The sequence below is a fragment of the Corvus brachyrhynchos genome, unplaced genomic scaffold, assembly GCF_000691975.1.
Source record: "Corvus brachyrhynchos isolate BGI_N302 unplaced genomic scaffold, ASM69197v1 scaffold3, whole genome shotgun sequence".
NCBI classification, from domain to species: domain Eukaryota; kingdom Metazoa; phylum Chordata; class Aves; order Passeriformes; family Corvidae; genus Corvus; species Corvus brachyrhynchos.
Window position 1 is genome coordinate 303,376 of NW_008237619.1, and position 26,847 is coordinate 330,222.

The 26,847-nt window shown below is 39.5% G+C and overlaps 1 protein-coding gene across 4 annotated transcripts in view; it reads right to left on the minus strand.

Annotated features, from left to right (window-relative positions):
- The window catches only part of APP (amyloid beta precursor protein), a 176,983-nt gene that overhangs the window by 36,404 nt on the left and 113,732 nt on the right, over nt 1–26,847 (minus strand). For all 4 annotated transcript variants that reach the window (XM_008631658.2, XM_008631662.2, XM_008631661.2 and 1 more), the window contains 4 exons: nt 23,121–23,195; nt 21,890–22,048; nt 12,225–12,353; nt 10,056–10,155 (listed from right to left, as the gene is read on the minus strand). In XM_008631658.2, the coding sequence (XP_008629880.1) occupies nt 10,056–10,155; nt 12,225–12,353; nt 21,890–22,048; nt 23,121–23,195 (463 nt within the window). The remainder of the gene's footprint in view (nt 1–10,055; nt 10,156–12,224; nt 12,354–21,889; nt 22,049–23,120; nt 23,196–26,847) is intronic.

Below are 26,847 nucleotides of genomic sequence, written 5' to 3' on the forward strand. Positions count from 1 at the left end.
GCTATTTGTCTATAATGCCCCAAGACCACAGCTGTATTTCCAAATCTTTGCAAATAGCACTGTGCTAGAAAAGATATCATGACAAATCCCAACAAAGTTGATGGAGTCTTGGAGTGGCAAAACCCATGTTATGTTGAAACCTTACCTACTTTTACTGTCACACAACATTGTTTCCAGTGTTGAACTCTGGGACATACTTCCCAGCCCTTAACTGGCACAGCTACGATGACACGAATTTCATGTGGAACAGCTTCTCTTGCTGTCCTGGAATGCCAGCAACCCATTAGCTATCTTTCAAACCATAATTTTTATTTAGTTCATAGTTTATTGTTTAAAATTTCCAAAAATTACTGTAATATTTGTTTGTTGTGTTTTCAAGGAGCCCATCTACTAGATGAAAAGCTCTGCAATCACTATTACGTGCAAGATCATTGTATTTATTTGAAAAGCAGCTCTAAAATTAGCAATTGTAATTGTGGAAGTTTTAAAAAACAATTTCTTAAACCAGATTAGAAATGAAGTGCACCCAAAACACCTCTAATTAGCACTAGTTAAAATACCACCAAATTATATGCATAGTCTTGACCCAACGTCAAACTTCCTTTGTAAATTGCCATCTACATGGTAGAACATATACTTGATCCAACAAAGAAGGGCTTGGAACCAGCTCAAATAAACTCGTACAAATGCAGAGTCTTATTGCCTCACTTACCATCAGTGACCACTGGGTCTGAACTGAACATGTGTCTTTCCCAAAGTTAGTTGCTTTTGAGCATGTGCTTTCAAAATGACAAAACTGCGAAGTGTCAGCAACCTCCCCGTTCTTCGCAACAGCAAAAATTGCAGAGCAATTGAGTCACAGCAACGGCTTCATTTGCACTGGCACACATTGCCTTAATCCAGTCTGAAGGCAGCTTAAATCATGCACATGATTCACAGGATTCACTAAGAATACCAACGCAATCATTTATTACAGTGCATGTGGTACGAGGTAACACGTTTAGCTGCAGCTTTCAATTGTATGCCTGCTTTACAGGCTAATTCAATGTGTCATGTTATCTTCTAAAGCAGTTGCACGGATGTAATTTTCAGTTGCACTGATGTTAGGTTTTAACTAACTTTGAGTGTCTGCATCTTGTCAGCTGTATGAATCAAAACTCCCCCAAGTTGGTAAATATGAAAACAAAACCTCCTGTGCCTTACCCCAAAGAGTGAAGCTCCACTGAATTTCAAGTATTTTGTTATTTTAAGATGTTTTGTTGAATCAAGCACTGTGCGATCATGATGTTACATATTGCTATGAGTCATAATTATAACATTATCAAGCTGCAAAACACAATTCTGTGGTATTCGGTGCTGAACTAATTCATTTGTATAGTACAAGTCAAATATAATTTAGAGAGAGATTCTGATGAGAACTTTATTGAAAGTGACCTGCCTACTGGAGGGTGGAGGAGCAACTTTGTTGCCCGTGTACTTTGAAGATGATGATGGAGGAATGCTATGGTAGATCATTCCTGTGAAATACTGGAAATGATCCCAGCCTTTAGTGCTCAGATCCATACTGACAGAGAAACGTGACCACCCCATCAGATCTAAGCTTTCTTCTCACCTCCTGGTCAGCCTGTGAAATTATGCCACAGGTCTTTTTGTCTGGAAACTTCTTCAGTGCAATATGTCTCTCCCTCAGGGCTAAGGGGAAACAGAAAGAGCAAGAACCATGGAAAATAGCATTTCATAGTTCTTATTTTCTGTCCTTCAGAGACATCACCACTAGGGCAAGAGCAAGTAGCAGCCAAAACCCTCCATATTTCAGAAATTTCTTATGTGTATGAAAATCTTGTTCAGTAAGTTGAAAAGAATTTGCCTTTTCCAAATTCTCAGAAAGTGAACATTTAAGATATCACGAAACAGTTGACCTAAAAGATTTTTTCTAGAAGTTAATAAGAGAGTAAGTATCCCATAGCCTTAGACATCACCTTGCTGGCTAAGAACCTAACTTCAGAAAAAATATACATTTGAACTTGAGAATAGCTGCAATAATTAGAACCACGCTAAAAAGAACATGCTTCTAATAAATTAAAAAAAAAATTACAACTTTAGCACTTCCGTTTCTTTCCCATTTCTTGCTCCTTCTATTTAAATTCCTCTGGATAACAATTCCAAAGACTGACACACTAGCTCTGTAATATATTATATATAAAATTATATTAGCTTGTGTAGACAGTCTGTAACTGATTCTCACTGGACACTCACAATTTGCCAGCAGGTAAGAATTAAGATGATTCCTTTGTTTCTTTTACAATCTGTGATCCTACAGTTTTGGGCTGCTTCAGTACTCATGGACATTGACATCATGAACTTGATTTAAGATGACATATCTATGAAAAATTTACACATATAGTCAGTGGATCAAGAAAATCTCCAATAGCTCAGCATAATGACATTTCCATTAACGAGCAACATTTTACCAAACCAGAGCCTCCCCTCTGACTGGAGCTATGCATTCGGAAAGTCACCTGCTCTCAGATCGTATCTGAAAGCTGGACAACTGGAAGCCGTTTTCAGACTTTTGTTATCTATCAAAAAGAAAAAAGAATGACATCTCAAATTTGGCACATGATGAACTAACATATGAGTTCCTTAAAGCGTAGCACTAGAAGCAAGAAGGAAACGCTAATGAGAAAGGCTGAGAAGCCATTCTGCTTCATAAGAGTAAGAGCAGACTTAAAAAAAAAATGTGGTACCACCACATGTTTTATCTGCATCATCTCAAAAGTGAGTGCTCAGCTTTTGGCTTTTCACTGAAGACACTGAAGAACAGTATATCAATTCAGAGCAAATCTATAGCTATAAGGTAATCCTAATTTATAATGCTTTTTAAAATCAAATATATCCAGTATTCCAATTTAAAATAATACACACACTCCTAAAATTACAACATTTTCATACAATTATAAACCTACTACTAGCAAAAACAAGACTCTCCAAGACAGAATTTCCCAGTCTATTGTCTTGACACCAGAAACTGACTGGTGATTTAGAAGAAAATCCTGATCAAATCTATATTTCCATGTGTATCCAACCAAATAAGAAAAAATAGGAAAGACTACAACCAATAATTGGACAATTATTCAAAGTTTAATGCTTTTTTTCCATTGTGCACAAGTAGGCTCTAGACTCTTCCAGAAGGGAATCAAAAGGAGTTGTTAAGTGGACACTGTCTCAACCTCAGCCTGTTGCCCAGATCATGAACTTCCTGTGGGATCTGTACTGTGGATAGCAACTTGCTATTAAAAGAGAACTGCCTATGAAAAAATACCTCAGGCTACAGTAATGCAAAAGACACGGAATAAGGTCTTCAAGAAGGATCTATTAATGAAGGGCAGAGTACTCTCACCATCAGCTCCTGAAGAAAATCAAGGCAACACCTTTAAACCTCTCCTGCAAATAGATGAATTATTTAGAGTGAAAAAATTTAAATACTCACTGCAATAGCAGATGCTCATAAAATTTAAAATATACTTTGTTTATAAATTACAGGTCCACGATTATTATCAGTTTTCAGTTCTAACACCTAGATCATGAGACCAGATTTTTTAGAGTTGCAAGTGAAACAGAACAGCATTATTCAAACCAGAGGAAAATATTCTCTTTAATAAACTTAGTCACTTTTATTAACTTTTTATTCTGATTAAATTTCTGAACTGGAAAACAAGATGCCCCATATCTTTCCCTGATGAAAAAGCCACCCCAGTCCAAAGCCACCTGAAGCCATTTATCCTTTTCCCAGTCAAAAGCTCGTTTAAAGGTTTCCAAGGGTATTGTAATGGGATCATTCAGAATGGTGTAGTTCATACCAAGTAAGAACAGTAATTACCTTGTAACTCAATTTGAGTGCGTTAGACTAGAAAATTCTTAAAATTGCTTTTTGTTTGTGGAGGTGGCAGTTCTAGGCTGCTTAATAAGAACCAGTTCTAGACTTTCTCTAAAACTAGAGGCAAAAATACTGGTAGCATCTGATTGATGCTATAATGGCATGCATCAGAGTCCTTATAATGCCTTAATTTTTTTTCTGGTAAAGTAAAAGAGTGTTGTTGAGGTGAATGAATTAGCACTCCAGGATTTATCTGCACTGGGACAGACCATATTCAGCGAACTGGCATAGAGAAAGATAAGGAATGATGGTGCTCATCCTCAAGGCAGTTGGGTTTTGCACCAGTTGATGAATGTGCGTCATCCAGACAATGTAAATAGAGTGAGCAGTTGCAGTACTAGCAAAAACCCATATCTGAGGAAAGCTGGACAATTCCTCTTCAGTTTTATACTTTCTGCCATGCTGGAGATCAATGGAATTGTCATTTCTAAATTGCCCCAGGCACTTGACTAGTACTGTGTAGGCGAGTGTTCAGTTCTGGATGCAAGGAAGCATCATCTTTGCCAAAGCAGAAGTATTGAATTTCCACCCTCATCTCTTTAAAACCAGCACATTTTTCTGTGACAGCAAGTCTTCTCTTGAGATTTGTTGGATATCTACACCACACAGAAATTTCTCAGTAAACTAAACAGAGTTTCTGGAAGTAGGACAGTTGTATGTAGGTCTTACCAAAGGTTCTGTAAAACCTGTTGTCTAGTTTTAAAGAGCCTGTTTGGTGTGTCTGTGCTGTATCATACAAGCCCATGTTCCTGCCCTTCTGCTCTGCCCATTGTGCCGATACATATAATGCAACTGGAACAAGTAGTCAAAAGCAGCCTTCAGAGAATGTGTATTTGCACAGGTACCCTGAAGTGACTTCTAGCACTAACTGTGCCTGTGCTTTCTCCCCATAATTGATTTGACATATTTATGTGTATCCAGTAAACTTAGCTTTTCAAAGAAAATTTTGAATTTTCTGTGAGGTGGTTATACACCTTTAATATTCTCCCTTGGAGGCCTATGGCATTCAGTTGAAAAGATGACTTGTTAGGATTCTATATTGCTGCATCAGTGGTTAAAACCAGAAGAGTTCTTCCACAAAAGCAAATGAATTCTGTGTTAAACTTTCCACAGCAACATTGAGATAGATTTTGTATGCTTAAATATTGACATATGGCCCAGGTGGAGTGCCTGATGAGCAATTAAGACCTTTTCCGCCCAAGGACTTTTTTTTTAAAGCATTTGACTAATTCATATACATATGCATACACACTCGAGCTTTTTTTTTTTTTTCCAAGTGTTGTTTTTCTCTTTAATCATCAGTCAATGTATGTCAACTTCCCTTTATTATTCTGATACTTTGATATGGCAACCCAACTTCAAATAAAAGTTCAGAAATCCTAAGTATTGCTTCAAAATATTAAACATTTTTGAAGGTGGAATTCTTCCCATCAGGTAATTTTAAGACAGAAGGACAAGGAAGAGTTACAGAAAAACAAGATACTGAGAAGTCCCGTTGCAGTCTGAAAGACATTACTAATTATGTATTCAAAACATAGCATTTTAAGGGAGAGGATGAAGAAAACAATCACAAAACAAATGGCACCAAACAAGACAAGACATAGAATTTCCTTTTGCAAAGCCTTCAGGAGCATGTTTTGGTTTTGCAGTATCAGTCCCCAAGCCACCCTGGTTGCGGTTTTCAACTGTCAGCCCGCGGCAAGAAACTAATGCCCTTACACCTCTTAAGAAGGATACCACAGAATTATTTGGAACAGCATCCTAATTCAACTCATGGCAAGAAATGCAGCAAGGCTGTGGATTGACTACAGGTCAAAATTACAAGCTATAAACAAGGAATCAAAATTTAGTTTAATAAATGCTGAAAGACCAGAACCAGCTGAGGTAGTGCTAACTTTGCCCTCAAGACAGGTATTGGGTCTGATGATTAAAGAGGAAGTGTTAAAAGAAAGGAAGTTGTCAGACATCTTAAGTCTGCAGCTTGTCCTGTTTCTAAAAACACTTAAAAAAATCTTCAAAGGAAGTTGCAAGGCAAATGTCGAGAGGCAAATGTCTCTTGTTTCAAATTTTGTCATGCTAAGCTGGAGCACACAAATGCTTAAAATAGCACATGACCCACAGCACACTACATATATGTGAAAGCAGGCACTGATCTGGGGTCAGCCTGGGTTTGCCTTCTCTTCTAGGCACGTAATGTGGGTGTGGCATCCGGAACATGCTGCAGAAGAACAGGACAGGCAGAGTGGAACTGAGTAATAACATAACAATAGTTTGATTTTGTTTGTCAGGGGTCAGATGAAATAATATTCTTTTACTTATTGCTCATAACTGAATGCTTCTGAGCTTAGGTACAATACTGCTGTGGTATTACTACAATGCTTTATATTTCCTCAGTGGTGGGCTAGAAAAGCTGAAGCTGAGAACATCGGTTTGGAAACAAGTAGCAAAGACAGAATTAAAAATTCAGATCACTGCCTGCCCATGTGACCGATCCACAAACCTCTGACATAGTTTCTGATTCAGAAGCTGTGCCTGCTGTGCCACTATCTGCAATAAATTGCCTTTTACATACATGGATAAGCAATCTAATCAAATAAGGATTTAAAGCAGGATGTGCTCAAAGGAACTGCTGATTTCTCCTAAAGTCTGCTATTGCTTTTTCTGGGTTTCCATACATATTAAATAGTATATGAGATTTTTCAGAGGGAAAAGGTGAGTACAAATACCTAGGAGGGCAAATTATCTTCTCAGATTTTTTTTTGTGCCACTCTCCTATTCATGGGGCATACTCCTGCTCATAAGAAACTCCATTAATCGCCAAGAACTGCATCAATTGCCAAGAGTGACCTGGTTTTTAGCACATTTGCATCACGGCCCCTTGATAAATCATTTGCAGACAGAATGCCAAAGAGTCTCCTACCCAAATGACCTGCTTATTCTTTCCAAGCTTTGTCAGAACAGCCATGGTCAGGTGACCTCTTTCTGAAGCTCTCAGACTGGCTCTTTTTCCCCTGCCCCAACATGAACAAGAGACAGCCAGCAATATCCTTCCTCACACATCTGGAATTTGCTGCTACATTACGATGCCTGAAACCCTAACGGGGCATTTGCACATCACGAATTAGTCAAATGCTTAGGAAGAAAGCCCTCACTTAAATTAAGTGCTGTTTTCTACCCTCTGGAGTGCTGTGAGTCTTCTAACTATCTATATGCTCCTGTGACACCCATTGTTAAAGCCAGTGGACATCAGCTGGTGATGGATATCTGCAGGTAAGGACTAGAACTCTTTTCAATTTTACCCTAAATTCCTGACACCATCTTTGCTGGACTTATGAAAATAACAAGAAAAGGCTGCTCTTAAAAGGCATAAGCATAGAAACTGGATTTTTATTTTTGGATTCCGCACACTAAAACAATGGCTGTAAGCCTGCCTTTTAAGGCAGGAACTTCCAACAAAAGTCTGCATTTTAAGGAAACTTCAAATGTCCAAATGCTAGACTGATTTATCTGATCAACTGTGAAAAAATAGGTCGTAATATTTCTAGCAATGAGAAAAATTGAGTGAAAACCAGCACAATATTAGACACAAGAAGAATTAAACCCATGGTACAAATTCACAGCAATCTAGATCTCGTTTATATTGCTGCTCATAGAGCTACTTGTTCGATTTTGGGAAAAAACTACCTTTGTCAGAGCTCTGTTGTCTAAAGCAAAGATTATCCATTCCTCAAGGTAAAAACTGTACATTAAGAACTCTGCAGCAGAGTGGAACTAGAAGCTAAAACTATAATGAACAAAGAAAATGAACTAAAACTATTTTCAAACATATCTCCTTATATGTAATATATTATTCAGACATTCTGTGTGTGAGATGTTCTTAGCTTGTTTATTTTTCAAATTTTCTACTGACTCAGAATTTCTAAGTCAATGGTTGCAACAAAAGGTATTTAATGAAAGATTTGTCTTTTTAATGAGGGTTGTAGTACTTCTTGGGAATGCTACAAAGTGAAGTTTTATTAGAAGTTTACTTCTCCACAGATTCTGTAGTTGTAATAATGGCCTTTTCCATGGGTTTAAGAAGAGTACAGAGACTAAGAAATCCAGTAATTTCAGAACAGAATTTGAAACAGGCTGATCAGTGCTCAAAGCTAGAAGCATACTGTCTCCTTGAACAGATGGGAATGACCTCCACAAACTTTCATTAAAACCAACATGTAAAACAAAGTATAGAGACAATATTAGCAACAAGAAGCATGTTGATACTGAAAGACATTTCATTATGGAAAACTATTTTATCTAGATCTGATATTTTACCCAGAAAAGATAGTACTTTAATTTGTGCTGCTTAGTAACTCCCAGTTATGAGAACTTAGTTTAAATTGCTTTAAACTTTGCAATGCTTTGAATAGTTTTTAGCACAACCTAAACCACAAAAAACAAAAAAAAAAAAAAAAAAAAAACAAACAAAAAAAAAAAATCAAGGTAAGGAAAAACGACTCAAGAGACTGTGACAGACATTTTCTTTGTGATTTCTTAGCTGCTTTCAACTTACTAGGAAATAATACATGACCAATTTTAGTCTCTTTTTGCCCCCTAAAAATTACTACTACATTTGAGATTAGGAGTCAGATTCTTGTAAACCACTCAGCAGTTAATAGACTTTTGGTCTCATGTCACATCAAAGATGATTCTGAAATTCTTGTTCCATTTTAATACTTAGAAAGGAGAACAAATTTACAAGAATGTCCTCAGCAACAAGCATTAACATTACCAAGAAGAGAAGAAATTTAAATTTTATGCAAAAACCCCAAGAGAATGATAGCAGCGCATAAAAAAAAATAACTGAGCATCTCAAAGACCTGACAGTATTGACATCTTTCTACAGAAATGATATGCTTTCAAATTATCAATAAGATGTTGTTCCTCCCTGAATGACTCTACGCCCACAGACTGAGACTGTTGATTGTGCTTATAATTGTGGAGCATTGAAACACATGGTTAAGGACAATTACTAACCAGGTATTTTCTGGCTGCCTCCCAATCCCTTCCACAATTTCTTGATCTCATCTCCAGCCATCTCAAGCAGAAGCACATCTCCATTGTAACTTATACTTCGGGCAAATGAATCCACCACTACTCCTTGTCCATGCCCTCCTGTGTCCTAAATGCATCCTAATCCTTATTGCAGTGGCATGCATCCCTGCCTTGTGTTTTGAAGAAATCAGTGACTTATTTAGCTGGTTAGTATTGTATTAGTGAAACTAATGCATTAACTGCCATTTGGCAGAGTATTACAACTTTTGAAAAAAGCTGCTCCAAAAACAACTGTCCCATCTCTGGCCTTTACATTTAACCATGTGTTACTTTTCCTGAAGACACACGTTAGCAACCTGATGTCCAAAACTGAGTGCAGTTGCCTTGCTGGAATAGCAGCACACAGCAGAGTCTGAGTGCTGTGCTGGAGATCTCTGTGCTGCCGCAATGCCATAGCCAAGCGCAGGAATCTCGATGGAAGGAAAGGCCAGTCTCCCTCACAGCTATCTGCCATTACAGCTCTCAGGAAAGAGGCAAACATGAGACTGTTGCTACCTGATTCATCCACAGTCCAGCTTGTATGCTGGAAAAAATGGGAGGAGCAGAGATATCAATTTGATAACTAACCAAGAACTAAGTGTGTGACCACTAGGATACTGCCAAGTTGATACCAACACTTTTCTCAGATGCCTGGTTCTGCAGCCAATTTTTTAGCTGAGGGATTTCCAAACTGTCTATATCATGTAAATACTTACCATGTAAATTAAATATCCAAAGGACAGGATTTGCTAAATCTCATTGTCAATTGCTGCATCCCTATAGCATGGAAGACTCCAAATGTCAATTAACATATTTCAGGGAAGACAACAATATGATGATGCCACTGCATGGGTTATACAGGATTTGTCTTCCAAGGGTTCATTATAAGTTAATTCAAAATTTAAGAACATTGACAGGTTTACTCTTCTATTTTTCAGCTGAGGTAGTGTATCAATAGGAAAAGTAAGATGATGTATTTTTGCTTTTGGTGATAATTTCTCATCACAGAAATATATGTCTTTTTCTTAATTAGTAGTTTGCATACCAACTTCATCCTGGATCTCCTCTGCCACAGCAGGTACATTATAGAGGAAGGAGAGAGACTGGTTCATGCGTTCATATATCACACGGAGATGTGTCATAACCTACGGAAACAAAAGTATTTGAAGGAAGGAATACTATGCATAATTTGACATTATCACAAATTTTATAGGTTATAGGAAGCAAGACAGTTTTCACTTGTGCAGGTGTAAGATTTCAGAATGCTCTATGTACCAAAATTATCAAACCCATCACAAAATTCACCTCTCTCCTACAGCTGCTACAAAAATAGCGTTCTAGATGCTCTTCCATAGCAACCACCTGAAATCCTATGGAAATGCAGTAATTTAAAGTAGGGGTTTACATTTGCTGGGGGGCAGAACATGCACACAAGCAGCTACTGTGGCAAAAATCCACAGCTTCATTCTTCTTTCAGCAACATTTACATTTGCCCATACTCATAAGTTTTTCACATAACACGTAAACCAAATGAGGCACAGTGATTACTGCATCAGAATGTTTCAGGTGTTTGGTTTTATTTATTTATTTATTGATTCATTTATTTTCTAATCCAAATACTGCAAAAAGAAACAGCTCTCCAAAGAAGAAGAAAAAAAAACAGGTTTGTAAAATATTTGCCAATATTTTCAGCTGCAAAAAAAATATTTCCACCCAGAAGCATTACTGCATCCTCTCATATGATTACAGCTCTTTTGCCTCAAGTGCCTGTACATTGTTATGGGTTGAGTTATGACATCACATGACCTGTGCTCCCCCAGGGTACTCTTCACAAGTATCACCTTTCTTCAGTAGAAGGAGAAATTGAGCTGCATCTTGAAAGACTTAGAAGACTGACAGGATAATTAGGCCTAACAAGTAAAATGACTTGCAGACAGCAATCTTAATGAAACACCACCATGATTTCTTCACATCCAAATAAAATATTTATGCTTTTGGACAAAATATTTTGTTTTCCATTTACCACTGAAAAACATTTCACAAACAGAACTTCCAGGCTACGTTTCCCCAACCTTCTGACCAATTCAAGATGCAAAGATCCTGTATCAATACTCATTCCTACAATGACACGTTAGGTAATACACTGCACTTCTTGTATTTATATGTTTGTTTCTATTCTTCACAGTGCTGCTACACAACCTGCACTCTGCAAAATTCCACTGATTTTTGTTATTAAATAATCAGTGACTTGGAAAAAAAAAAGTCATGTTAGCTGCTTAAGGCAAGGAAAAGACAACAGTCACTGCAGAAGACTTAGAAGAGTGCATTTCTCACTCCAGCAATTTCAAGACAGCATGATCTCAATGTACACATTTGGCAGAAATAGGTGTTTGAAAATCTAATCTGCCATCCAGGGAGGTACATGGTTTTGATTTTTCTTTTAGTGATGTCAGTCAATTCAAAAACCGTGGCTGGAACAGTGCCTGCCATTGAATCCTATAGAGGGAACAGCAGCAGACTCCACAGATTCCAGTACACTGTTTTTACAGTCTATCCATTGTGACTCCAATTTTAATTGCTGTTTTGAAAGCCAGCTACATCTTCAATCTTGGGTGTTTTCTTTTTGCTTTCTTACCCTCTATGATTTATGAAGGCAAGATAAAAGCTGGTCCAAAACGTATGCATTGAGGACTATAGTAACATTCAGCAGTTAAATGCCATGAACTACACTATTTTAAAGGAACATATTAAACTCAAGTGCATCACACTAATCACATTTATAGACAAGTGCCTCTGCAATGACTACAGAAAGGTTGGTTGCAGTCAGATGGCTACATCTCTTCTGGTTCTGCCAGCTGAGGGAAGCACAACCATGTGTTGTTGTTCAATCTAATACTGATGTTTTCCCAGAGGTATTATTTACCAAAGCACTAACAAAGACTCTCAGCATTAATGATCTGGAAGGCTCCTCAGGACTTGTCCATGACTGACTCACTGTCCAGACAGATAGAAAACCTGTTTTTAGTTCTCAGAAGAAAAATCATACCCACACTACTATATCACTTTGCTTAAATCTTCTGATGGAAAGCAGATTATTTTTGATTGCATTTAAAGCTGTCCACAGACAGTTCAGTATTTTTTAAAAAATAGGTTGACAGAAATTTCACAATAGTTATGAACTAAGACAACCTCACTAACCATCAGTGGGGATTACCTGAGATCTGATTTGGGCAGCTTTCTTTGGGTCTACCATGCGGACGTGTTCAAAGTGTTTGAGAGTGTGCTGTCTGTCTTTCTGTTCAGCACGCACATACTTCTTCAGCATGTTGAATACGTGACGAGGCTACAGGGAAGAAAAAGAAGAAAAAACCATCAGTTGAGAATGGCACATGTTATCATTTCTTGAGCTGGAGATGTGTCCCAAGCCAAAAGCCATTGGTGCTATCTTCTGAAGGCAGGTCTGACTTATATAAGGAACATCCACTCAACTGAACACCATCAGGATGCACCATTAAATAGTAGCTGTAGGCAGTAGGTAATGCTCCTGAGGAGAGTGTTCAGATTTTCTATATTCCTATGAATAATCAATCCCCAGACTTGACTGCAAAACTTAAGGAAAAAAAAATTCACAATATTCCTGCCCTGCCACTATTGCTACTCGACCAGAGGAGAAAACAAAGAGGAAAAGAACCACTGAGCTGAGGTACAGAACATACACATGCAGAACATGTAACTGACTAAAAACCCATAAGAAAAAAGAGACATGTGCCCAGTCTTCTGCAGTTTCTCAGCTTAGATGCCAGATTTTGTAAAAATATTAAGTCTATTGCAAGTAATTTTAATTAGTAAAACCTATTAGATATGCACCTTCAGACACGTAATTGAATACAAAGAAAAGATCAGCAGCTGAAGGGAACTTGAAAATATACATAGTGATGGCAGAGCACTGAAGGCTAAGACATGTATTCTTGTGTACTTTCCTGCTCTGCACAATAATACACTGCCAAAACAGGAAGTGTTCTCCAGCATCCAGCTAAGATAGCCATTTTTAACTCTGAGATGATCATGGATACTGGAAATGCACTTGCCTTCCCTCCATTCTCACTTGTGGAGCTGTGCTTGTGCATCCTACCTGAAGCTGCTGAGCAGTGAGAAGGAATAGAAAGGTGACCTTACTGTGCAGCAGATTAAAGAATGAGCAGCTTGTCTAGGCACTGACAGTGACACAGGGAAGAAGGTGTGGAAGTGATAAAATAAGTGTCAGAAGCTCTGTGCACAGCTTTCCAAAGCAGAAAGAACTGTGGGTGAAGGTGAAGTTTTAAGAAGGCTTAGATTCATGGACAAATATAGAGCCTAAACTGATTTAACATTTACACGAGAGATGAATACTAAGATATGGAGTCCAAAGATTTCAGAATCTCTTCAGTATAAGAGAAGGAACAGATTCAAAAATGTCTGAGGAAAGTAAACCGAAGGTTATTTGGAGAATATATGTCAGACAGAAACAGAGAAATGTGAAGCCTTTTCCTGCCAAAGAATTAAACTTAGTGTCCCCATTGCTGAAAATTCATTTATGAGGAAAATAACTCCAAGTCCCCAAAGCCAAATACTCTCAGATGAATTGCAAGAAACTGTGGACAAATACTGGAAAGTGAGTAATCCTCACGACTTTGTGGTAACGGTGAAACAACTGAAATGTCAACTGTAAAGCTTTATCGAAATGAATGCTAGGAGACCAGAAAGTTTAACAACAAGAAAATTTTGAAGACAGAAAATTTAGCTACCTTTCCTGATAATTCAACTTTTCTTGCCCCCAAGACACATCAAGGTAACAGACTAGGGTAGACTAGACAGAAAAGGTTTCATTTTAATTTTTTTTTTTAAGAGATATTCCATGTTAAGTATCATGTCTAAAACCAGAAGGGAATAACTTTTGTTTTCCCATAGCATGTGTGTATTCACTGGAATGTGTGAATGAGACTTTACAAGTAGACTTGTTAATAAGACAACAATATGGAAAATACCTAACAAATACCACTGACAGCAGTAGTAGTCACTTGGGTACATTGGCAGTCCACTTTCAGTGCCTTTTCTAACACTGACAAATGTCCCAAACATATCACTATAAAGGAGAAATGGAAATGTGTTCCTCCAGCATGTCTGACCAAGAAATCTTCCTGTGATGCAGCAGAAATCCATAATTCAAGTTTAGGACAATTAAAGAATATTTAATGCAAGGTGTTTCCTTAGAGGGGCAGAGACTGCTTTTTCTCAAGCAGGAAAAACACCCCAAAAATCCACTAGAAACTCACTGTGTGTAGGAATACAATCCTAGGGAGTTTCAGTGTTTTGGTTTTAAAACCATCCATATGCATGCTTCAGCCCTGCTGGTGATCTCACATGGCCTAAAAGCCTGTGACATTGCTTCAACAACAGGTGATGCAGAGCTAAGATGTCCTTGTGAAGCACTGAATCACCTGGCACAGGCACACAAGGCTTTCCTGGTCAGCAGGGCATTATTGCACTACACGCAAGCTCCCAGGGTGTATGTAGGCATCTATGGAAAGAACAGGATTCCCTGAATGGAATGCTGAGACCCGAGATACATATGTACCCAAGATCCCGTGATGTAGAAGTTGAAATGGATTAGAAGACTTACCACATAGACTTTTTATTGCCAAAAATGTCTTTTTTGTGACCTTTAGGAAACATGCCCTGCCCCAGCTCTTACGGTAATATAGTAGGTCATTTCCACATGGATCAAAAATCCCCAAAAGGTGGTGGTATCTCTTGAACATCTGACATGAACTAAACCAGCTCTTCGTCCCTTCTGGAAGTCCCAGCTACACTGGATCAGGTCAGACCTCCAACTTGCCCAACTACTTTGCAGCACTTCTGCCTCATGGTTTCAGGGCTGTGGCTGGAGGCAAAACTGCTAGATTTGGTGATGAACAATGACAGCTCTTCACTGGGCTTTGCATACCACAGTGTGGCACCCACCATAAATGAGGACCATGTTCTACAGTTGAATATAACTTAGACTGAAAAAACAAACTTAAAAAATTAATTGATAATTTTCTTCTTGATGCAGAAAGCAGTAGACTTACTTCTTGCAGAGTTTTGACAAATTTCTGCATCAGCAAAAGCAGTTCACCTCAAGTCCCACCCTCTGCATTGTACTTCATACCCATTTTCTTTTAAATGTCATTATTGAGTGAACTGATTCTACTTAAAAGCCCCACACATACAGCCACTTTTTGCAGAAGTACTTCCGTTGCCAGATTAAAAATTGTTTGCAACTGGTGGGTTAATACAATGCTCATTATTCAAAAACCACTGGCCTACGGAATTGCAAAATGCTTATTCCGTAGGAAGAAGAACTGGAAAGCAACAAGCCCAGTTACGACATTTCGAGGAAATCACTATCACATATATGTTTCTTCTAGGAAAACCTATGAATATGTATGTAAAATATAGTATCTAAACAGTACTCAGCATGCACAATTTAGGAGGAGATATCCCCTCATGCATCTGGCTGAATAAAGAATGCTTGCTTCTTAATGCTACGCTAGTGTTAAGGAGTTTTTATTTTTCCTGATTTTTGGAAACACTTTCAGCAGAAAAAAAAAAATCTAATAGACGAAGTAGTGATATGAACTCCTGTGATGGTAGACTAGAGGGGCCACAAGAAATGGTCTAGGTCAAGCACAGAGATAGGGAAAGGCACCACAGGCTGAGGAGATGCACCCAGACCTTGTGTCTGATGCCATTATATCCACAGCTGTCTATTACTTCGACCCTAGGCAGGAATCTTCAGACTAAATTATAAATCAAAGTGGTTCTATTATCAGCTAAATTAAGTTTCCAAGGCCTCAGCTCTGACATGTCTATGACAGAAAAACAAGTGGCTGACACATCTTTGGGCCAGCTTGGCACCTCTTGCTCTTCTTAAATAATGTACCAACCACCAAAGTTCTTTAAAAAATTCTGGGTCTAACACTTGAAATTCTGCTATGTGTTTTGCCAGGGAAAACTGTGCATGTTTATGTCTGTAACTGTCTTAGTAAAAAACATCTCACAGAATAACTTGGATCAGCCACCAGTGGCTACCTAAGCCTCATGAAATAATTCCACTATTTTCAGTGATCTGTACCTGTTTTGTTGGCTTGTTTCCTTTTTTTTTTTTTGTTTTGGTCTTCCTCTGAAGGCAACCAGGATACTACTGATGACATTGGTGACTGTCATTTAGGCAGTGACAAGAATGGCTAGTGACTTCCTAGGCAACAGGATCCAGCACCAAATTCTGAATACATTTTATTTCATTAACTATGCTCATTAGTTAGGAATAATATGGCTACTGTGTACTCCAAAACTCTGGACTGGCTGGTAAGAAGCTTAAATCCACAGTCCCATGGCACACACTCACTGTTCAGGCAAACGCAGCAAAAAAGACACACCTAATAAGATGTGAACCTACCAGCTATTTTAAGCACATACTCTAACATCGTTTGCTCCCATCAAACTCATTCCAAAGCTCCCCCTTCCCGCAGATTCAAAAAACTGTTTTTATCTACAACTGAGTACAGATTGACTGTACTCCTTACAAGCTACTGTGACCGTCCAACAGATGTGCTCATGTCTTCAGGTATTTTATAGCTATTAGTTTAAAATCCTGTTTATTCTGGAGAATGTTGTCAAAGTACTATTTTATATAGCTTTCCTGAGTACATGGGGACTTGCATGCATTCAATACATTTGGTACAAAGTAGACAGGTTCACAGACAATGTATGTGGGCTACATAGGCTACCTAGGGTGACAATGTGCCATTAAGAACTAATGTTCTACCTACAGCTGTAGAGAATATGCCTTGTCTCTTATTTAGAAGATGATTCTTTCTGTGGTCTTGCATATGAGATCTAAAATGCCCACAATCCAGTTTCTAGCAAGTTATATATAAACACACACACATAAATACATATAAACATGCAGATGTCCCCCCACCATGATCTCTATACTGATCCTAATCTGCTACTTCAGATTTTAAGGGAGTGATGAAACAGTGCAGTTTCACTGGGCTTGGAAAATGGAAATATCAAGTGTAGTTTGCATGGCTAAAATCTATCCTCATGAAAAAAAAAATCTCTTTGTGGAAATCCAAAATACTTACTACAGAGAAACCACATAAAAACCGTAATAAAGCACGTCTGTGTGTTGAAAATACAACTTCCTGGCTTTGTGCCATGGAACTTCATGGGAAATTCTGAGCTGGCTTGTCATTTTGATCAAAATTCACTCTAAATCAGAGAGGAAACTTTCACAATGCTGTGTTGTGCTATCTAATCTTGCCTTTAGAGAAAAATCAATCATCAGTCCCTTCCAATTACTACTCTTGGAATGTGCAACAATTGCTTCTTTTCATTCACTGTTCTGAATACCTTGTGTACCATATTCAGTACATATTTCACTTGCTTCATTATTAACTTGCAGGTCATGTTTCATCAAGGGAAGTAGCTCATTTTAGAAACATTCAAGAAAAGTTGGACAGGATGAATGCAACACTTACTCACGGGCAAGACAAATAAATCCCCATACAGATACCTGTCCTGTGGAGTTAAAGATGCCTTCATAATTTCTGCTAATTTGTAACAAAACGTGTTATCTCACACATCAAAATCACATGGCTATAATGGTGCCCAAGACTTACATTTGCCTCCCCTCTCAAGGACACCTCCAGGGGCCAAATAAAATGAAAACTATTTGACTCAATCTCATTATTTGTTTTTAAGTATTTCAACTTACTGAACTTCGACAAATTAAGACAAATTTTGGTTCTGCTCACTATTTTAAAACTCTTAATTCTAGATATAATGAACCTGCCAGGGTTTAAAACAAGACACTCTGGATTTATTCACACAAGAGCTTCAGAAGGCACTGGAAAATGGAATTAGGTGATCACATTTCTTGAAATCTGACTTTGTATAAAAACAGAGCTGAAATCCATACTATTTCACAAAAAGCCTTCAAAATTAACTATATGTGAAGAATTCCACAGCTGGAAGTTTATGGGTTTGGAGGAGCAGAGTTTAAGGGTGGAGTATTAGAGCTGGACTGTTGTTTCCTGCTGCAGAGGAGGATTTTATCACCAATTCAGCAGCAACATTTTGGCTTGCTTCCAACTGCATATTTCCACAGCAACCTGCTTAGGCTCAGGAAATGCTTTAAGCTTCCGAAACACTGAGGCATTGAGCATGGACCCCCCTGCAGATTCCTCTTCCCTGTCCAAATAGCCAAACCTGACTAGTTTCAACCCGTGCTGTGCTCTCTCTGTGAACAGACACTACACTCCTAAGCATAAAAGGTAACAGAGTAAATTCTGAAGAAAACATGGGAAAAAAAGCCAGATGGATTAATGTACATGCTAGGGTTGATCTTAATGATCCTGCTCTTCTCAGCAAGAATTTACATTTCAGTAAAATAGTGCTGAATTAGAAGAGAAGCATTTTAAACTGATTTTAAGGATTACATGCTAACTTTAATCTATGCACAAAGTAAAGAGGTTAATTAATTACCTTTCAAAGTTTTCCTGTATGTTTCCCTCTCCTGAAACACTTTATTTCATCAATTTTTTTTCTGCTTGTCTTTGTCACCCATCACCAGCTTCCCATGGATAATGCGCCTCTCTTACCAACAAAGATTAAAAAGGGAGACATAATCCACAAAAATTTGACATGCTCTTGAAAGAGGGAATACAAGCACATTACAGAATTAATCTGCTCACAGAGAATGACGGATTTGAATTCCCCTATTTAACATACAAAATGAAGGGGAAAACTTCCAACTGTTTTAAAAACTAGAGGCATATTGCTTCCAGCTGCTACTAATCCTCCTCCCCTGTAGTAAGCCCATCAAGCAGGATGAAACAATACAGTATTTTGACACTGGATACTGAACAGCTGCACCCCAAAGGCAGTGAACTACACCAGCAGAGCTAAGCTGCATCAGGAATCAAGAATGAGGATCAAATTTTGAGTTTCTGGGCAGCCTGCATGACAGTGCTTCTGAGAACAGAACAAGAGTACAAATATTTGGTTTTGCTTGAATTTATTTTCTTGTAGACCCTGAAACTATGCAATTTCATCTCTCTGTGCTCCCTCTCTCCCTTGCTGCCCTGAGTGGTACTCACAGGCACACACCTCTGACACTGGCCCTAGGCAATCATCTGTGTAACACATGAAAAAAACCTGCAGTTACAGTTTTTGATCCGATACAGAAGCTATTCACAAAGGAGTCCCAGACTTTTTTAACCCTCCTAACTGCATGCAGCACTTCAATTAAAAAGTCTAATTCATTTTTTAAAATTTAAATCCAAATTCTTCCTCACAACTTTAGAGAAAGAGACTCCATCACTTAAAATATTTAGAATCTATTTTTGCCGTAAACATACTAATAGCAAACCATTTGACTTGAAGCAGACTGTGAAGGGGGTTCTTAAAAATAGTTTGAGAACTCCAGAACCCCACCACTCCCACACCTTTTCTAATAATACTTTAAAAGTTATCAGGAAGGTTATGAATTACTCTCCCAAAGATAACACAGCTGCATCAAACGCACTTTTACTTTACTAGGGAACTGCCAGAGCAAAATACAGCTAGGGTACGAGAGCTGAATTTTCCATTAATCCCATTTTCTCTTTGGCTAGACACCCAAAGTTTGGATTCACAGTGTATTTAGATTTCCGGCTCCACATACTGTGAAGCAGTTAGTGGACAGGATTAACTCATTAGGTTGTTCAGCTATCATCAATCACTCCCCAGGTTTCACCCTCTTTCTTAATACAATCAGACAAATCCTCCTGCTAAATTCAAGGTCAGTGTTTTCAAGTGCTTTGGCACACACTTGACCAACAGTTCAACACCTCAACTGTCATCAGCTATAGAGCATACAACCAAAAAATGCTAAGGCAAGGACAAGACCATCTACAAGACTGACCAAGGACTTGTTTAAAGACATTATTTTTTAAACTGTTCACCCCTGTTATTTTGAGATGAGTCCCTGTCTGGTAGCACCTTCAGCTGATGTTACCTCCATGCTTGCTGCCTGCTCCTTTCAGAATTATTGGCTATTGTAGGACATATATAGGATATATACTCAACAGAGGATGCACTTCAGTCTTTTAAGCAGTACCTTCAAAACTTACTTTTACTGGACTCATGTCACCTTTCAGGTCTGGTGCTCTCCCCCTGACACAGGAAATGTATCAGTAATTTAAATGTCCTGGGAGCTGACTATAAGCAACACAAGCACAAAATGCAAGTTTTTCTGGTCCCAAAGTCACTGTTAACATTTTTGCCCCTTAGAGTTCTGCAGCTGAAGTTCACTTTGTACCTTCTGCATTCCACATTTTGGCAGCTATAGAGACCTTTCTGCTGTTGTGTGTGGTCCTCCTCATACCCTTCCACAACCGCAGGTACCTGCAGAACCAAGCTGCCAGCCTGATATACACGCAGCTCAAAAGCAAATCATTTTACTGGGGTACTTTTCATACAGGATTACATTTGTACAAGGCTCAACTTCAAAGCAGGAAAGCTTGGCTCCAAAGCCAAATGTGAAACCCTATCTTTCGTGAACTACCCAAACGCACACCGCAAGACAGCAAACATGACCTGCAGCCAGTCCATGTACTCACCTCACCTCAGTTCTGAGCCACAGACTCCAGTTTCCTAAAAGAAGCTGCATCCCAACCTATAACTTGCTAACCTGTCTCCTAATGAGTTCAAGCCTCTCACTACCCTCACTGTGGTCAGAGGTCGTAACATGCAAGTTACACTCAGGCCAAATAACATCCTCTACCAATTTAACACAGACTAACTTCATTTTCCACGAATTACTATATTGCAAAATATACAGAAACTCTTCACATAACTATCCTGAAGTTACCCCATGACACTTTTATCTAAGTAAAGGATTTTAACTTTTACTTGGCATACACAGTAAAAGCAAGAGAGTTTCGCACCACAGGATGGAGAAAAAAGTTCAATAATGATGATGATGATAAAGAACTAAGATGATGATCACTTTTCCATGGTTACCAAATATGCAGGTTTCTCCTCAGAAGGAAATTTACTGAAAATATGTAATTTAATCATGTTAGCCATGTTGGTATAACTCCCAGTGAGGTCAAATAACCTAAAAGACGCAGCAGTGTAACAATGTTTTTTCCATCTAGGAAGTGTTTAAGACGCCAGAGATATATAAAACAATGTACTGCTTTCCCCCAGTCTTTTTGCAAATTCTCTTCCTCTGGAGGTCACTGACCAGCTATTGTGGTATTGAAAACAGATGTCAGAGATATAGAGCCATTAAATTCCATTCAATCTGCAATCTGAATGTACAAGTTTACACCCACCAATAGCCATCACATCCAAAGCAGACAATTTCGAATTTCTAGAGTGCTAACTTCATGCTATTCAACAATCCTCACAAGATCCTTCACCAAACACTTCAACAGTTCAACAAACAAAACAAAAAATCATAACTATCCTATCTTTAAGCTCCATGTTGTCATGATGAAGTACCCTAATGTGCATCACTTGAAGGGACACTTCATCCTCCTCATGCAGGATCTGTCAACAGCTACAATTTTTGACAACCAAATAACTTCCATGTGATTTGCTTAAGTATCTTTATGTATGTATCTATCCATCGACAGGTACGCACATGGGGAGCTTGTGCAAACTGTCTGACTGCTGTCGCAGCTCTCGCACACTGAGCATGCTCCCAGCTCCAAAGCTGGACTGCACATGGGCACATCTGTATTTCCTCCAGGACAACTGCAATGATTTTGACACAGCTGGCAAAGTTTGTGGTATCGCACTCACTCTGGGTGGGACAGTCTGCAGGGCTGTGATGTAGTTCTCCAGAGCAATGCGTCGACGGTCATTCAGCATGGCTTCCACTCGTGCCATGTGAGTCTCCACAAGCTGCTGTCTTTCATTTGCTGCTTCTTGTTCCAGTGATTCCACTTTCTCCTGGAAATGCTGAAAAAAACACCAATCACAACAGAAACAGAGAAGACATCAGCATAGACCAGCATATGTGAACACCTCTGTCTGCAAAGCACCAAAATCCTTCCCCATTGTTAATGTAGTTTGGCTCCCAGAAATTCTGCACTGCACACACCTTTTACTGATTTCAGTGTGAACTGCAGTGCCCTGTATTCAGGATTTTATTAATCTAATAAAAATGTTCCTGACATGTCTAGCACAACCGCCTTCGTTTGCCCCGAGACAGAGGTTCAGCACCACAGAAATTGTGCCTGGGGGAGGGTGAAGTTTGGCAAGTGTACACCCCTGCCATTGAGAGCCATCAACACAACTTCATGAGCAAATCTACACAGGGAGAAAAAAATGTCCAGCCTGAACGGAGTAACTATAATTTCTTGTAAACTGGCTGCCAGGAAGAAAAATTGAGCCCAAACTTATTCCAGTAAAGGAAAAGATTGTCTGAATAAAATGCACAGAGAGTAAAGCTGTGGGACCTAATGTGCAAACCAATCTAGTTCTGAATGTTTCCTTTTTATAGTTGTGCATTGAAAACATTCCAGCAGTGTTGAATAATACCTGACAGTGGGATTCAAGGAGTGTCTGGCTTGTCAGAATTTTTGAATTATAATACATTTTGGATAAAATAATTTTTGGCTAAGGGCTTCTTTCAGACAAAACTGATGGCGATTCCTTCCTTAGATCACATTTTCCATCTCTGCTTTGAGCTTAGATCCTGCAGTTTGTATTAGTTTATCATGGCCTAAATTTTGATAGGAGCCTGTGGCAACTGAGTTTTCAGTTCTCACTGAAGGTAAATCTAAATTCAAGTGGAATTCTACCTCTCCATGCAGTCAGGAGCAATGTCCTGCACTGCTGTTCCAGGGATTGGCTGCAAAGTACAGAGACACCCAGCAGCCACTAACAGCAGGAAACAAACACAGCAAGAGAAAAAAAGAGCAGAGAATAACATTAAATCTCCATAAAGTAGACTATAAAATTACATCACACCCAGCTCCCTATGCATCTTAACTGGGGCCCCAGCCGGTAAGGTTGCATTTTCCTTTACCTGGATAACAGCTTTCTTGTCAGCCTTTGGCAAGTTCTTTGCTTGGCGTTCTGCCTCTTCCCACTCTCTCATGACCTAATGAACAAAACAACGAGTGTGACTTTCCTATTTTCCTCTCTTGTCCCAGGGCTTAGCTGCAGCCAAGCACTACAGCTCCAAGAGTCATATTTTTACATTACTCTCCTTTTATCTCTAGAAAAAAAGGCAGTTACAACATTTAATGAAGGTAGGATCCTGTTATTAAATTAAACAAAGACAGTACTTGTGTGTCCAAACACTGCCAAGCTCTCATAACTTCACTGTGAAGGAACACAGCTGTTAACCAGCCCTCAAGCAAGGGAAGTGGAGATCTCCATGGGTGAACACACCAACCCTTTTTCATCTCAGACAGAAAGAAAACCAATTCTTCCTATCCTTGGACAAAACGAGTGAATTTCAACTCATTCCAATTGGATCATGCCACCTTTTCTGGCACCATAAAACCTTTTAATTTATTCAGATTGCATCTCTGGCCTGAGTAGGGCAGATCAAAAATTACACATAATTCATGCTAGTCCAACTATTTGTTCAGAAACAGGGGCTGTAGAAACACTCCAAGAACTGAATATATATCTCAAGTACAACACTGTCAGAAAAATAACATAGGAGATCTTTCAGTGTAATTTCTTTCAGCAATGGGAGAAGCCTCCTCCCCCTGTAACACAGAGCAGTATTTCAATAGTCAGGGAGTAGGTTACTCTTAACTTGTTGTCCATGAGATCTGAAACCTTCCTGTGGTCTCACCTAGGGCCTTCAGTCATTTCACACCTAGACAGCAATCTCCTCAGGTAACACATTTTATATAGGAACAATTGTTCCCACAGAATGAAGTGCACACAAGTAAGTCACTATTTATGTGCAGCACTAGCACAATAAGAAACCTATAAGCAATTACTCACAGTGTGCATTTCCTTTCCTTCCCTTCTCAATAAAATGCACACTTTCACACCATTTAATAGAAATAGTCAAGGCAATTTTTAAAAAAGCTCAGAGTCCACATGGACAACTGAAATTTTACCAAGACCAATAACAAAGGCAGGAGAAGTAAGACCTGCTGTGACTCACGTTTGCACGTTGAGCCTCCAGCACTCACCTCCTGCCTCAGGCTTCCCAGTTTTTCCACACACCACACCAGACATTGCTAATCAGGCTCTTTGATGAACAGACTGGAAAGTGCTGATGGTGCCTCAGGGTACCTGGTTGAGCCTGTGCCTTTAAAAAAAAATATCCAGCAGAGGCACCTGGGCATTCCCACCTGGCCCAAATGTATATTAATCCACGAGATTCTATACTTCCTGGTGTGGTGGCAGTGGGTGGCGGGGGACTCTCACCACCAAGACGACCAGATAGAGGGGAACACCGAGATGATGCTGGGACCCCTGCCACTCTCTCCCTGTCTACCCACCCCCACCACACAACTCTTTTTCTATTTCTTTCTTTCTCTCTTTTCTCTTTCTTTCTCTTTGCCTCTTTTACTATTAAATTAAATATATCAAATTTTTTGGCACCAACATCTAACCTCGTTTGGTTTTAATCATGTTTTTTGGATATAATTCAAAACTTTCTGGGTCCCATCCATTTTATTCACAGAGGCTTAGTTTCCTTTGGTCTTCTTTGTTAAACTAGTTCGTAACACACCCCCAAAGAGGTCCCCAGACCCTGCACCAGAGCACTGCACATGATACTACATGATGTAACAGATCCATAGTCTTACAAGGGACAGTGTCCAACTGGTCCCCCTCAGGGAGGTACATGTGTGTTCCCACCTGCCCAAACGTGATTAATCCATTGGATTCTATACTTTTCAGCGCGGGACTCTCACCACCAAGAAGACCAGATGGAGGAGAGCAAGGAGACATCCTTGGGACCCATGGAGGGGGTGATATGCTTCGACTTCATCTCTGTCACTGTCCCTGACCCTCCCCCCTCTTTTTTTTCTATTTCTTTCTTTTCTTTTCTCTTTGTCTTTCCCTCTTTTAAATAAAATATATCAATTTTTTGGTATCAACATCTAACCTCTTTTGGGTTTTATCTCATTTTGGGGAATATTCGAACCAATATTGGAACGAATATTCATGGTTCTTTCTGCTTTATTCACAGAGAGCTCTCTTTGCTCCTCTGTGATTAGAGTGGATTGCAACAGAATATGAACTTACAGAAGGCCCAGAAATTATGGCATTAACCCAAGTCATAAACTACAATGATGTGCTCAAGACTGAACATTGGCCAAGGTTGACAACTTCATGATTTTCTTCTCCCCCTTCTCCCTTTCCACCTTAAAACCACATCTCTGACATCTGCCTAATTTTCTGATTCTGAAAGAGCAGTTATGGATCTTCAGAACAAGAGTTCCTTTGCCATCTTTATCCCCCAAACTAACCCTTTGCTAATCCACACAACAAAAATAAGTACTGTGGGTAATGTGATGAGGGGACCTTTGGCTAGACTACATCTGTCTCTGTCCATCTTATTTCATTAAGTCTTTTAAGGCTTGGAAGGCAGGATGATAAACTGACATACTATACAGCTAGTTGGGAGGGATGTAAATTAGTGGCCTCGGAGTTCAGCTCTGGTGCCACAATACTGAAAGGTTTTGAAAAAAACCCCAGAATTACACGGCTGTTTGCAGAAACAATGTAAGACTGCTGTGCCCTCAGTGACGATTCTTGTAACTGAGAAGACTTCAATGGTTGAGAGCATCTGTGTGTATGTGCTAACCAACTGAAGATACAGCTATCCATGGGCCATGCTACTACCCACAGGGAACTCCTGCTCCCACCAAAGATCACTTCAGGGAATCGTGAGTGAGAAATATGCTATAGCACTACAGAGGTCCCCAAAAAGCAAGGAGAAAAAATTCCCCAGTTACGCATGTGCAGAAAAAGGCTGAACTTGGCCTCTGCACTTGTAAACCTATTCTCCTCTGTTGACAGCACAGACCTATGAAAAACATAAGAGATTCATGGGTATCAGAGACTGAAATATTGTAATTTATGACTTAAACATTTTCTTAAAGGATTTTAAAAACTGTATTACAAAAGCTGCAGAGAAGACTACCCTACCCTGACTGAGGCCTTACACTGCTTGCTGATGAAGATAAGATAAAGTAACAACTCAGGGCTGGGGACATTCACAAAGCACAAGCTTAACACCTCCAAGGTGGAGACCACAGCCCCAGGGCTATCAGCTGCCAGGCTGGAACAGACCCTCACACCAAAGGGTGGAGGGAGGAGAAGCTTTGGGTATCTTGGAAAAACCTGTGGTCAGAGGCCCAGTGACTGCCCATCCTCCACTGTGCAGAAGAGCCCAGCTGAGGGGTCCTCACCGGAGGGGGAGTGGAAGCTTATCCACAGCAGAAGGGCCCCCCAAAGGGGCCCCCCTCAAAAGGGTCCCCAGACCCTGCACCAGAGATGATGCAGCAGACCCTCAGTGTTGCAAGGCAGTGTGTCAAGCTAGTCCCTGCAAGGGGAGACACATGGGCGTTCCCACCTGGCCCAAAGTGTGTATTAATCCACAGGATTCTGTACTCTGTGATGTGTGGCAGCATGTGGTGGCGTGTGGCAGCATGGGCACAGTGGCCACAGTGGCGACCACCAGCAGACCAGATGGAGGGGAGCAACGAGATGTCGTTGCGGCCCTCGGATGGGGGATATACTTCCACCTAACCCCTGTCACCACTCCCCGCACA